Source organism: Leguminivora glycinivorella, chromosome 7 (assembly GCF_023078275.1).
Source record: "Leguminivora glycinivorella isolate SPB_JAAS2020 chromosome 7, LegGlyc_1.1, whole genome shotgun sequence".
NCBI classification, from domain to species: domain Eukaryota; kingdom Metazoa; phylum Arthropoda; class Insecta; order Lepidoptera; family Tortricidae; genus Leguminivora; species Leguminivora glycinivorella.
The window spans coordinates 15,340,945-15,354,085 of NC_062977.1; the positions used below are offsets into that span (position 1 = coordinate 15,340,945).

The 13,141-nt window shown below is 36.8% G+C and overlaps 1 protein-coding gene across 1 annotated transcript; it reads right to left on the reverse strand.

Moving 5' to 3' along the window:
- Positions 1 to 6,513: 6,513 nt before the first annotated feature.
- LOC125228096 lies at positions 6,514 to 7,402 on the reverse strand. Its single transcript, XM_048132544.1, has one exon. It carries the CDS (start codon positions 7,367 to 7,369, stop codon positions 6,581 to 6,583), a length of 789 nt encoding a protein of 262 aa, XP_047988501.1. The 5' UTR covers positions 7,370 to 7,402; the 3' UTR covers positions 6,514 to 6,580.
- Between the last annotated feature and the right edge of the window lie 5,739 nt (positions 7,403 to 13,141).

Genomic DNA, 13,141 nt, shown 5'->3' on the forward strand with positions numbered 1-13,141 from the left:
GTAAGCCCATTTATAATAATAATAATAACTACCCGCTCGCGGCTTCGCTCGCGTCAAATTCGAAAATTGCGGAATGCTCCATACAAACTTCCTCTCCCCATTTTAGGGAAGTGGGGGGTTAGAAAGAGACAAAAAGTAGCCTATGTTACTCTCCATCCCTTCAACTATCTCCACTTAAAAAATCACGTCAATTCGTCGCTCCGTTTTGCCGTGAAAGATGGACAAACAAACAGATACACATACTTTCTCATTTATAATATTAGTATGGATAAAGACACGAAATTTAGAGAATGTTCTATGGCAATAAGTTCGCTGTCCGTTAATTAAACAGTAATGCACAATGAAATAAAGTTATTTTATTGTGCATTACTGTTTAATTAAAACAACATTTACAATTACCTATATTTCATGAATTTCATTATATAAATTTCAATGTTGTCCATTGTTGAAAAGACTTCCACGTTCGTATTAACGTGTTAGCTTATGTTTCGAGCTGGGAGGTATATGTCCGTTACTTCATTGACCCGCACACAGGACAATGGAATACACACATGTGAATAATACATATGTGAGTTAATTAAATTCATTCTACTACCAGCACTAAAGTACGGGTAAGTTCCATACCGTGTAATATTAAAAAGCTTTATAAGATGGTTGGCGCAGCGTAAAAGCAAAGCTTACTGTAGTGACCTAAAAATTATATACCTCAGGGACTTGGTGGTGTCGCATAAAAGAAACTCAGCCAAGTTAGTGCGAAGCGGGGCTAGCTTGAACGTTATATATTATGGCTCGGAACATGTATTAGGTATGCTAGTTATGTATAGCAGGTAAATGTCAAAGGCTGGAATTTTCCAAAGTTGATCTCTTTCATGGCGATTATCCATACTAATATTATAAATGGGAAAGTGTGTGTGTCTATTTTTTTGTCCGTTTTTCACGGCAAAACGGAGCGATGAACTGATGTAATTGTTTTAGGTTTTTTTTATATACCACGTCGGTGGCAAACAGGTATATGATCCGCCTGATGGAAAGCGGTCACCGTAACCTAGAGGTGGAGATAGTTGAAGGGATGGAGAGTGACATAGGCTACTTTTTGTCTCTTTCTAACGCGAGCGAAGCCGCGGGCAAAAGCTAGTCATTAATAAGTTTTGGTTTCACACTTTCAGTTTAGTAACAAACAATAACAATAGACAACACCCACTTCACCGTTGAGCTACGCTCGTAGCGTTACGTTACGTGGTAGCCGATAACATAGATTTCCCCGTATGTAGCGAAAATTCGTCGTAGAGGCAGAACGACAACGAGGCCGTATTTTGAATCTCGGCCATTCGATTTCGTGAATTTGGTTCAATAATATCTTCACTACTAGCGATTTAAATTCTACTAACAGAATTGAAAACGAGTGGTCATTACCACTAGTTTTAAAATTACTAGCCGTCCTTTTTCATAAATAGCATTACGTTGTTTTCCACAGACATTCGAACGGCGAATTCTTGCATTCGAAATTCAAAAATCGATCCCAACACACACACAACACTACTTATAAATGGTGACGGGTTGATTTCACCACACCCTGGGTGTCGTAAAATCGACTGAGGGATATGGCTTCAATTGTGGTATGAGCAAGCAAAACGTAATCATCTCACACAATAGGTACATACATATACATACATAATACATATTTATTTATGTAGCAACAACAATTTGCTATGTTTAATTAGTTTAGGTAGATGCTACTAACAATAAAAGGAATACAATACATATTAGCGTTCCCCTTGTCGTCCGCGCCACGCCGCTTAAGTGTAATTCAAAAAACGTCTCCTCAGTACATTTTGTATAGGAAAGACGTAAGACGCGCCCCAGGTGGCGTGGCGGCGGCGGGGCGCGCGCCGCGCCGCTTGGCGGCGCGCCTTACGTCCTTCCTATACAAAATGTACTGAGGAGACGCTTTTTGAATTACACTCAGGTGGCGTGGCGCGGACGCCCTTTGCGCGCCCCGAGACACGCGACGCACAAGTGGGAACGCTGCCTTACTTGTCTAGGCTTCAATAACTTCACTTGTGTAGATCATTAGCTCAGCAATACACTTTTATAACAAAAGTCAACTTACAAGGACCGTATGGAATTAATGGACGAATATATAAGGGTGATTCTCTGTAAGGATGTTCAACAAACAGTCCCCTGGCAATGATTTTTTAAAATATTTATTTATAAAATCAGAAATAGTTTGTATAATTTAATTAAGGCAAATGGGTTTTATTAAATTATACTAACTATTTAGGATTTCATTAATAAATATTTCAAAAAATCATTGCCAGGGACTGTTTGTTGAACATCCTTACAGAGAATCACCCCTAAACGAGGCTCTATAATAAAAAAATCTGCATCGTCACGCTGATACAGGCCTGCTACTTATGCATGGAAATGTAAATAACCTTGCTACGTCAATTAATATTCACAAGGAATGGTTGCTAAGCGCCTTTTAAAACAGAATACCTAATAAGGGAATATTAATGTCCTTTCTTCCCGTGGGTATCGTAGAAGTCGACTATAGGGTAGGGTTTCATTGTGGTGTGGGCGACGAGCTGGCAACCTCTCACTGCAATATCACGTGACACCTTAAATTATCCATATCCATACTTCCATATCCATACTAATATTATAAATGCGAAAGTAACTCTGTTTGTCTGTTACGCTTCCCCGCGAATTACGGAAAGAGTACAAAGCGATCTCAAGTGCAATAAATATATTATAATAATAGATTTTTACTATTTAGGTAATAAAAAATGCCGCAATACAACAATTGCGAATCGCATGCGATAATCGGTGATTGCATGGAAACCTTTGGGGAGCAACTTGTCCGTAAATAACTGATTAACGACTGTTACGCAGTTTTCAACTATAAACACTAAGTACTAAGTGTTTACACATAAATTAATACCTAATACACAATTACATGTACATAGATTATTACCTACTCGTTATAGAAGAGCCGTTTGTATGGAAACAACGATCACGCATAAATGTTGAATCGCTTTAAGATTCATAAGATCTAGAAATTACACATGCGTGCGTTTTAATTTTTATTACCTATATCATATCATATATGTGTGTATTGATGATGTCACAAACAACTCTCTTATGTACGTTCACTTGAGCTCGCACGTATGTACGTAAAATAATCGTGTGTAATTCAAAAATAGCACAGTTGTATCACAATGTACGTATGCATAATAATATATACATTAGGTACAATTCATGGCTTCATTGCAAATGTTAATAAAACGATGTTGCATTGTTATTTGTTCATTACAGCCTGTACTTCGATATTTTCGCTAGAAGCCATTCGTGGTTTTAATCAACCGTAACCAAATTAACCGAGTTAGTAAGATCCATGCAATATTTCTCGAAATGTAAATACATACTTAGTTCTTAACGAAAACAATGAAAACAGACAGAATGTTTTCTTAATAAATAGCTTAGTAAACACCTATAGCTTTTCTTACTAAGATACAAATTCACGATGTCTCAATTTACACCTTTGAAATTTATTGGAAAAGGCGTTGCCATGACTACGGCCCTTTTAAGTCAAAACACTGCGAGGTAAAATAAAAGGCTCCAAGAAACTCTAACAATCTTCGTTACAAAGCTTGCCATCTTCGTTATTCCGTTCCGAACTTGCATTCACCCCGGTTTTACTCTAACAATATTAAATGATCTTGGTCTGCAGTATTCTTGAATTATTCATAAGTATAAACTGACAAGAATCGCTTTAGACTGAACGAAATAAAATACCACGATATTGTTTACGATTCCAAGTTAAGATAAATGTTTTTATGCCAATTTCAGTGATAAAATGTAATTTCGTGTAAAATGTTAGTTACAAAAATAAAGTGCATCTACTTTGTTTTTATACTTAATTAACAATTTCTAGATTTTCTAAGTTATTGAAGATTGAGTTTACCGTAGTAGATAATACCTAAAACAAAACAATAATTGATTAGTAGCATATTTATTTATTTATTTATTTACAAAACATGTTAACAGCATAACAGTCGAAACTAAATCACTGCTAACTACATAGAATAAAACATACAACACAGTAACAGTACATAACAACAAAAGATATCTAAACACAATTTATCTTACATTTTAACTGTAGTAGGACTTGCATCCATCCTCTCACAGAATGTCAGACACTCATCACACACAACAACCTGTCTGCTTGCAAATAAGTCGCACTGAGGGGCTGATGCGAGGAGCGCATTCAGGAGGACCAAGGAACGCACCAGAGGGGAATTCCTGCGCGCTACAGTACGTGAAGCCGGGACTGCCAGTAGGCAACGGTCCCGAGGTCCGAAATCAATTCTGGTCTTTGAGGGGACGTACAGACGCACCATTTGCTCCACCAGTTCGGGGCAGTTCATATTATGTGACTTTTACGTATGTATTTATTGTTACATACATACACACATAAACTGTTCTACTTATAGGTTTGGGTATACAGTGTGACACGAGAAAACTTAAAGATCTTAAATATTTTAACCATAGGTATAAAAATGTTATCGGAGTTCAGTCTTTTTCTTAAATTTTACAAATAGTAGTTAAGTACTCGAATAAAACGTACATATGACTGGTAACATAACATGGTCATAATTCAAACTGGTAACATGGTTAATATAAACAAGTATACCTAGGGAATATTTATTACCTTGGTATTAAAATACACCGAGCATCCCAAGTTCAACCAGTAACTATTTTTTTATTCAATCGTGTCAAAAATTATAGGAACCAACTTGTAGTTTTTGTTATGTACTGCAAGTTTGCTGTTCGCGGCGACCTACTAGTACATATTCATTATAATTACACTATAATTTGAACGTCAAATAGCAACAAATCGGTTAATGACAGCTATTTACACGCATGTCACGCAATAGTACATTACATCAGAGGCCGGGAAAATGAGGATTTCCGGCCAAGTGGGTATATCCCGGATAGGGATACGAGGCCGGGAATCCGTTTTCACGCCGAGGCATGTATAGTGCTTTTCTCAAACATACAATGAAATAAAAAAATGCCCTAAAGGTCAATATTTTATAAAAAAAGTTACTTTGCAGGCCTAGGCCTGAAAAATAATATGAAATCCCTTTACAGTCCTCTCGAGTTGTTGCGCCCAAAAAGCGATATTGCATGTTTGAGAAAACGGAGTTTTTTTAATGAGATTAGAGTCGACTCAACATCGAGTACATACCCTAATAGAGCAGAAATGTTATTTAATTTGTTCGAGAACGATTCCGCCAACTCGCGGCTACTCATATCCCCTCTCACTGCGCTCCCATTGGCTGATACAAGGTCAAGTAATAGGTGCTAGGGATGAGGTAGTGCGTAAGTAAGGTTTATCGATAAGGATATTTTAACCCCTTACGCGCTTTATGCACCACTGTGTGTGCAAGCCCCAAAAGTCCGTAACATTGCATGCACACACGGTGGAGCAGAAATCTATTACATACTACTATATATTATTATTAGTATAAAACACGGTATACAAAAAGGGAAATCTATATTTTCATGGAAGTAAAAATCTGATTATAATTATTTTAAGTAAAAGTTATGAAATTTTCCAATCCCTAATTATGTATCTTCGAGTTTCTCAAGTTGTGTTTTTTATTTCGATTTAAATAGCAATTTATTATTTTACAAATTACTTGAACGTAATATTTAAATTAATACATATATCAGATAGAGATTTTACGAAATCGTGTCACCTAAATATATCCAAAACATATCTAATTATACCTAAGAATTAGGTACCTAATACATTAATATAATCAATCAAGCTTAACATAATCGATAATATACAAATATTCGACATAAACCATTAATGCAAACATTAGTGCAAGATAACTTTCTCGTTTCTTTATTTAAATAGAGTGTGATCATTATGTAGTAGGTACACACAATAATATTCCTTACTCATTACTTAAATATCGATACACCACTTGATGCTATAAATTAAGCATGTACAACACTAGTGTAGACTGGAAAGAGATGGTGTGATGTGAATTGAGTTACGTGGAAGCAAGAGATAACGACATACGTCTAGCCTGCGTCATCACCTTTCACTTTTGTTGTCCAGTTTAACTTGGCCTCCGGACAAAATTTAATATAAAGTAATTTATAATTTAAAATCGTAACTTACCGATGAAAAGTTATTCCTTATGTTTTAAAGTCAGATGTTTTGCTGTTTTTTCTACGAAACTGAATAGAACAGCACGCCATTATAATAATAGTAAAACAAACTATAATTTATTTCGTAATTCGCAGAGACGTACGCACGGATCCAATACTGGTTTTGTACTGTTTTAGTGAGAGCGTGCGCTAACATTTATAAGTGACAAATCACATATCCGTTGCGCAGACGGACAGCCCCATATTACCACTCTATTGGGTATGTCCTCGATGAAATTTATTGCAGTAGGAAGGAAGCAACTTGTAAAATTTAAACATATCATGTATTTGTTAAATAAATATATTATGCATTTATTATATTTAATTACTCATAGCACTTCCTCTATAAGTATCAGTGACCACGGCCAGCCCCTCCAAGCGATTGCCACGGCTTCGTGCGAGCATGAGGATTCCAGTTCGGAATTATCACATCGCGATGCGTAGGCTTCCTCGGCAGACCATCACTGATTTGAATATCTCTAGCACGTCTTTCATGCGGATAATCCACAATTTCGATATCATTAAAAACTTCAGTAAAGTCTATGCTTCTTCCATGTCGTCCTTTTCCACCGAGACTATCCCAGGGATTCGTTTTGACATTGGGATTCCAGTTCGGAATTATAACGTCACGGTGCGTTGGCTTCCTTATTCCAGGGATTTGAATATCACGAACAGTTCTAGCGTATACTGGAATGCGAGGCACTGGTGCTGGAACAATTGGTCGCGGATACAGAGGCTTCGGCCTGAGAGGATTTAGATGTCCGGGCAATCTGATTTCTCGTGTACTACGTCTCCCTCGTTTGGCGCTGGGTGAGTCGAAGCTACGTGCGTTTCGACGGTTATATCCCGGATGCGTGGCTCCGGTATCATGGTCTCTTGATGAACTTGAATGGCTGCCACCTCCGCGTTTCGCACTAGGCGAGTCTAGGCTCCTCACAGTCCTTTCAAGAAAATCTAATTCCTCTATTAGTGTTGGAACTTCTGAGGCTAGTGAAATTACATCACCCACATCCCGGGCCCTACGTATGATAGGTTTTCTTTGTCTCGGCGGTCTATATGTTGGTTTAATAAACCGCTGACAGCTTGATTCAGCCACAAATGCCACCAGAATGGCTCCCAGCACAAAAGTTACTTTCAACATGTTGAATTGCGTACAACTCAAATGTTAAACTCAAACAATGAATGCGATGTTCACTATTTATACTGCGGTTTGAGGAAACATTAGGTTCTTCCCGAAGGGGGACGGCCTGAATTAATGTAAGTATGTTACGTTTATTTATTTTATAAGTAGTTTATTATCATAAACCAGTATCGCATGACCTACGCGACCGCCATCGTCACGCTCTCTATTTGTAGACGGAGTATGACGCACTCTTCTTGCCGAGCCGGGACTTTTTAAAGATTGCATGTGTTATGATGAATATTAATGAGCAAAATCTTAAACTTATAGATTTGAAGATTTGCAGAATCAATTTAGTTTCCGAAAATATTGATGGTCTATATTTATTGCGTATACTTACTACACAGACGTAGACTATTCTTTGCCACCGATTTCGTCTGCCATACAATGTACCTGGGTGGCTAGCCGAATGGCACAATCGCTCACGAAACGCTCACGAAACGAAGCGCTAGTAGATTAGATATCTATCTCTATCGCGCTTGCGTATTGGCGCGACAGAGCCAGCGGCGTATCGCTTTCGTTTGGCGTCGGAGAAATGCCATTCGGCTACGGGGCCTGATACATCATACAGGGACAGTCATAATATCATGTTGTATGCATTATATTGCGCCAGTCTTGTCATCGCTATTTTACAACCATATAAGTACAGACATGTAAGTAATATGTTCGAGACTGGATTTTGCGCGGAATACATACCAAAATTCAAAAATTACGTTTTCCCAGAGATAACACCCAGCTAAATCATTATTTGCCCCGAAAAATAATACAATAATTGCTCGTTTAGAGGTATAATTATATTAATTATACAATATGAAATCGCTACATACAACAAAAAATCCGTCCTACAATATAATTATATTATACATAAGTAGACAAATAAGCAATATCAACTTATTTTGACTATCTGAAAGCATAATATAGAGTAAACAGAGAACGATGTAAGTATTTTCTCTGTAGATTTTCCTTAATATCCTTTGTCTAATTTCCATTAACTGAGCTGGTAGGCACTTATTACCTATTTGCTTTACTTACACAAACATTAAAGTTATGGCAGAGGACATACCCTGATGAAACGCATTCCTGGTAAGTAATAAAGGAAACATTTTTCCTTGCAGCAGGAAAAACGCGAAAAATATGTAGGTTATATACAGTAATCGTCACTTTTCCAGCTATTTAGGTGCCGCATGGTAGCAATAAAATGGAAATAAATAAATATACATGTGTTTTCGAGGTAGATGGTCGATTAAGGCTCATTAAGTGTTATTAATGAGAGAAAAAAAAACAAAGTAGGTACCTATTTTTATAAAAACTCGGCCTAGTGCTTCTCGATCCCTGGCCGTGGATGGTTAGTAGGTGCTTACACGACATAAACATGAACAAGTGTTTATAGGTACAATACATACCATGAACTTCGGTCGCCATCAGGGGCATGAGGCAAGGGCACATTTTATTGTTCATGCAAACTGCCACATAACTGTCAATCCAAACTTACATTGGAACATCAAAAAAATGAGGACTCTAAATTATGCAAGTGGTCAGCGGCCGCCCGAGCGTTTCGTTCGCGATATACGATATCGATTCAGAATATCACATTTTGTGACATCAAAATGATGAGGAATCTAAGTCGACGGCCCGAACGTTTCGCTCGCGGTAAGACATATATATACGGCCAATTCAGAATATCAGTTTGAATTTGCTTTGGCATCTAGACAATAAGTATTTATATTCACATGCATCCAACGGCTCTCCTACCGTAACAAATAATATACCTATTACCTAATTGTTAAGAACGAGAGAATGGACAAGATGTGTCGAACTAAGCTAATACAAGTGGGCAGTGTCGAGGGGCTTGGCCGGTATTATACTAATATAGCGACATGATATTAATCCAGAGCAACATGTCACTGAAATATATCACTGAGGTATACATAGGTACTTATCTGAGGACCTATCCCGAAAACCATGGTTTTCAAATTGAAGCGACCAGAAGAATTTAGTCCATCGAATGGAAATGGAAAATGGAATACTTCTTGAAAATCCTATCTTACAGAAATCGCGAAGCGTTCGGTTGATGAAACTGGTGACCGAAGGGCTGGCGACTTCCTTGCACACCATACGATATCAGCATTGCGTTACAGAGAGGAAATGTCGCCAGCATCCTGTCGCATACTCTCGCAGTTAGTCTTAGTTTTCATGTATTAAATGATGTGTAAATAAGTTTATGTATGTACCCAAAGAGTATTAAATCACCACTATGTACCTAAATAAATGGATTTAAGAGCATCATATAAAAAATCCTGTCGACAAATGACGAATATTATTACATAATATGTATATTCTGAATAACAAATTTGACTCACCGGGTGCCCATTTGAATCGACATAGGTATCAGCTTGGTAGGTACCAAATTGTAAAGTTCACAAAATACAACACAGCAATTTATTTATTTGAATAAAACCGCCTATGTAAAACTGCTACATTTGAAACTGTTGTCCATTTTGTCTTCTTAAATGTTGCTATGTATAATTTTATAATGGTACCTCTCCCCCACAAACTACTAATGGCGGCTGTACACATATGGCCAACGGTTCCACCAACCCTTTGTGAAACCCATTGGCCAAGATAAGAGCCGCTGTTTACACATTGGCGAACCAATCACTTGGCATTGGCTCTTCATGAAAGATGGACGTGGAATGGAAAAGTCTAGGAAATTCTAGGTCATAGACGTTGTCAGAAACATTTCATTAAAAAATAATAACCCCGTCATTGAGGTATATGTACTACGTACTAGAGGCGACGTTGCCAAGCGAAAACTCTGCACATGCTGACAAATGCGCGGGGTGCGGGGAGCGGTTATTTACGCGTAGAGTAGGTCTACCACCAGATGTGACACATTATTATATTCTGCCTAACGGGAATTTTACATTATAGTTAAATAAAATACGGATATTCTAGTCAAACTTATTTATTTATTTACAACTTAAACAATACAAATTAATACAAAATAATTGTGCTGTATTTATCTTCTTCTTCTAATATAAATAATGAACATATATAGTGGTCAGTTGGTAACCAAGTTTCCTCAGCACGATTTTTTTGGACAAAGCGTATCAATTGTTCCCTTTTTTCATGACCAGGCCGAAGAAAACTGCAAAAAGTGAGCGTGCTAAAAATACAATTTTACTCAAAAACTATTAACTATATATATTAAACAAATAAACTTTTTTTATATTTTAGTAACATAATTAATGAAATAGTAAGTAGTTACTTAATAATTTTCCAAATAGAAATATTTATATTTCGTAACTCCATTAGAGGTGAAACACACTAGTAGGAACAGTGTAAATGGCACATCTGCGCGGTTAACTTTTTATAGTCTATGATTGCGTCACCAAAATGGCGGCAGTGTCGCTCCCGCTCGCGAGTTTGTAGAATATTCAATCTTAAAATATTATAGACGAGTTTTTTGTTTAATTTACCGATGAAATGTCACACCTTGGCTTTTATTTGATTTCCTCGAGTGATTAGTACAATTTTTAAGCACACAAGAAGGCATTATTCACGTGGAAAGTATGTGCATCACGGCACGTCACTGCACCGCAAGGACCTGGTAAGGACTGACAACGTTGCGGTCCATTGGACCGCAGTGGGGTGTGTAAAAATTCTCTTAGCAACGTCGCCTCTAGTACGTAGTACATATACCTCAATGAACCCCGTAGTAAAATTCAATTATTTGAAATATTAACAATTTTTTGAATATTCTGATAAGAACATTTATCTTTTTTAGGAAATACATTAAACATTTGCAAGGTTAATATTGTCTTCGGTTACCGCGATAGTTACTCATGAAATAAAACTATGGAAACGGATTAAATCGCGTATAATGAATTTAAAATACATCCCGACGTTTCGAACTCTTTACAGCGTTCGTGGTCAACGGGTGACTGAGGAAAAATTAAAATGTGCAAAAGCTACCCACTTACAAGAAATATTAACGAACCATGACCACAAATAATATAGATTTCTAAGGCAGGTTCACACACTATTAATAAAGCTAGTTATACAATATTCAAAAAAATTTACCATTACTCTGTTAAAAAATAATTAAGCAATTAATCTACACAAAATTGACAAAGAAACAAACTGCAAATGTCCCACACCATACAACACAAATGCCTCACAGCCTTCGTCGTGCTTGTTCCATTATCAGATGTACTACTGGATCCCAAGCCGGTGGTAAAGTAAAGCCATTCTCTCTATTAAAGTTTGGATATTTCTTGATCTCAATGGCCTCTCGCAACATTCTGGGTATATATCGCTTCTTCTTGCCTTAGAAATCTATATTATTTGTGGTCATGGTTCGTTAATATTTCTTGTAAGTGGGTAGCTTTTGCACATTTTAATTTTTCCTCAGTCACCCGTTGACCACGAACGCTGTAAAGAGTTCGAAACGTCGGGATGTATTTTAAATTCATTATACGCGATTTAATCCGTTTCCATAGTTTTATTTCATTTGCAAGGTTATTTTATTTCCTAAAATCTACACTATTATTGGCATAGATAAACTTATTATTTTCGTAAATATTTCACTACTGTCCTCTCTGACGGCTGACGACCAACTGAATGAAGCGCCAACGTGTAAACGCAGTTGGCCATTGGCGCCAAGATCCTTTGATGTGTGGACAAAAAACCGACACCAATCGGTTGGCCGGCAAGCGCAAGCGCCAACTGCCAACTTACGGCCAAGTAGCCCTCTACACGCTTGGCCAAGGGGGTTGGTGGAACCGCTGGCCATATGTGTACAGCGGCCATAAGAAGATACTATACTTCAGTTATATATCTTTACTCTTTGATACTACGTATCTCTCCCCACTTATTATAAAATGTTTGACGTAACATTGTGTCACATGGATAAGTATTTTCATTCTATAATTAAGAGCATTTAAAGATATCATAATAAGTAATATATTTAAGTAATTTTCCTTATAATACTTATAATCTAAGCGAACAATTTTGAAGATTTAAAGCTAGCTCCGTAAACATAAGGATTAAATTTTATTTTTTACTACAGCAACATTATGTTACGTAATCTCAAAGACCTTTACAGGGGACAGCTCAATCACATTTTTTGCCATACGAAATTAAACCTTATTACTGAAACAGAAAGTCGATCGTATCAGACTAGCGAAAACGGTCCACATGAGAGGGCATTGTTTGGGCTGGTGTCCCTCTCGCACGTGTTGCCAGTGTTAATGAGGTTCCCATATTAGTAGTATTTTTATCTGTATATTGCCTGACTTTATAACTTCTTATTTTATTTTAATGTTATATTCAAACTAGGGTTTCGATATATTTCAAAAAATTTGAAAATAATTATAATGTAATTATTTTGATGCCAGTAAATCAAAGATTTGTATAATTAAAAAATACTTTCAATTGGGTGTTAGTAGATTTAGTAGTTACTTTGAAAATTGACTGGTATTTCCAATTTATGACAGTGATGACGTCACTGAATAATGTTGACATTGTCAGCAAGTGCGAGAGGGACACCAGCCCAAACAAGTACCTCTCATGTGGACACACTTTTTGACCTAACTAAACAATCTAGTTTAATAGTTCTAAATCTATGCGTAATCTTTTTAATTTCCTTATTGAAATGTACATAAAATAATTATCTTCCAAAATGGTTTAGTCTCTGAATGTAGTGATTTATTGTTAGTCTTGTAATAATTT

Bases quoted from the DNA above. Each gene is read 5' to 3' on its own strand.
- LOC125228096 (XM_048132544.1), bottom strand. From the start codon at position 7,369: ATGTTGAAAGTAACTTTTGTGCTGGGAGCCATTCTGGTGGCATTTGTG.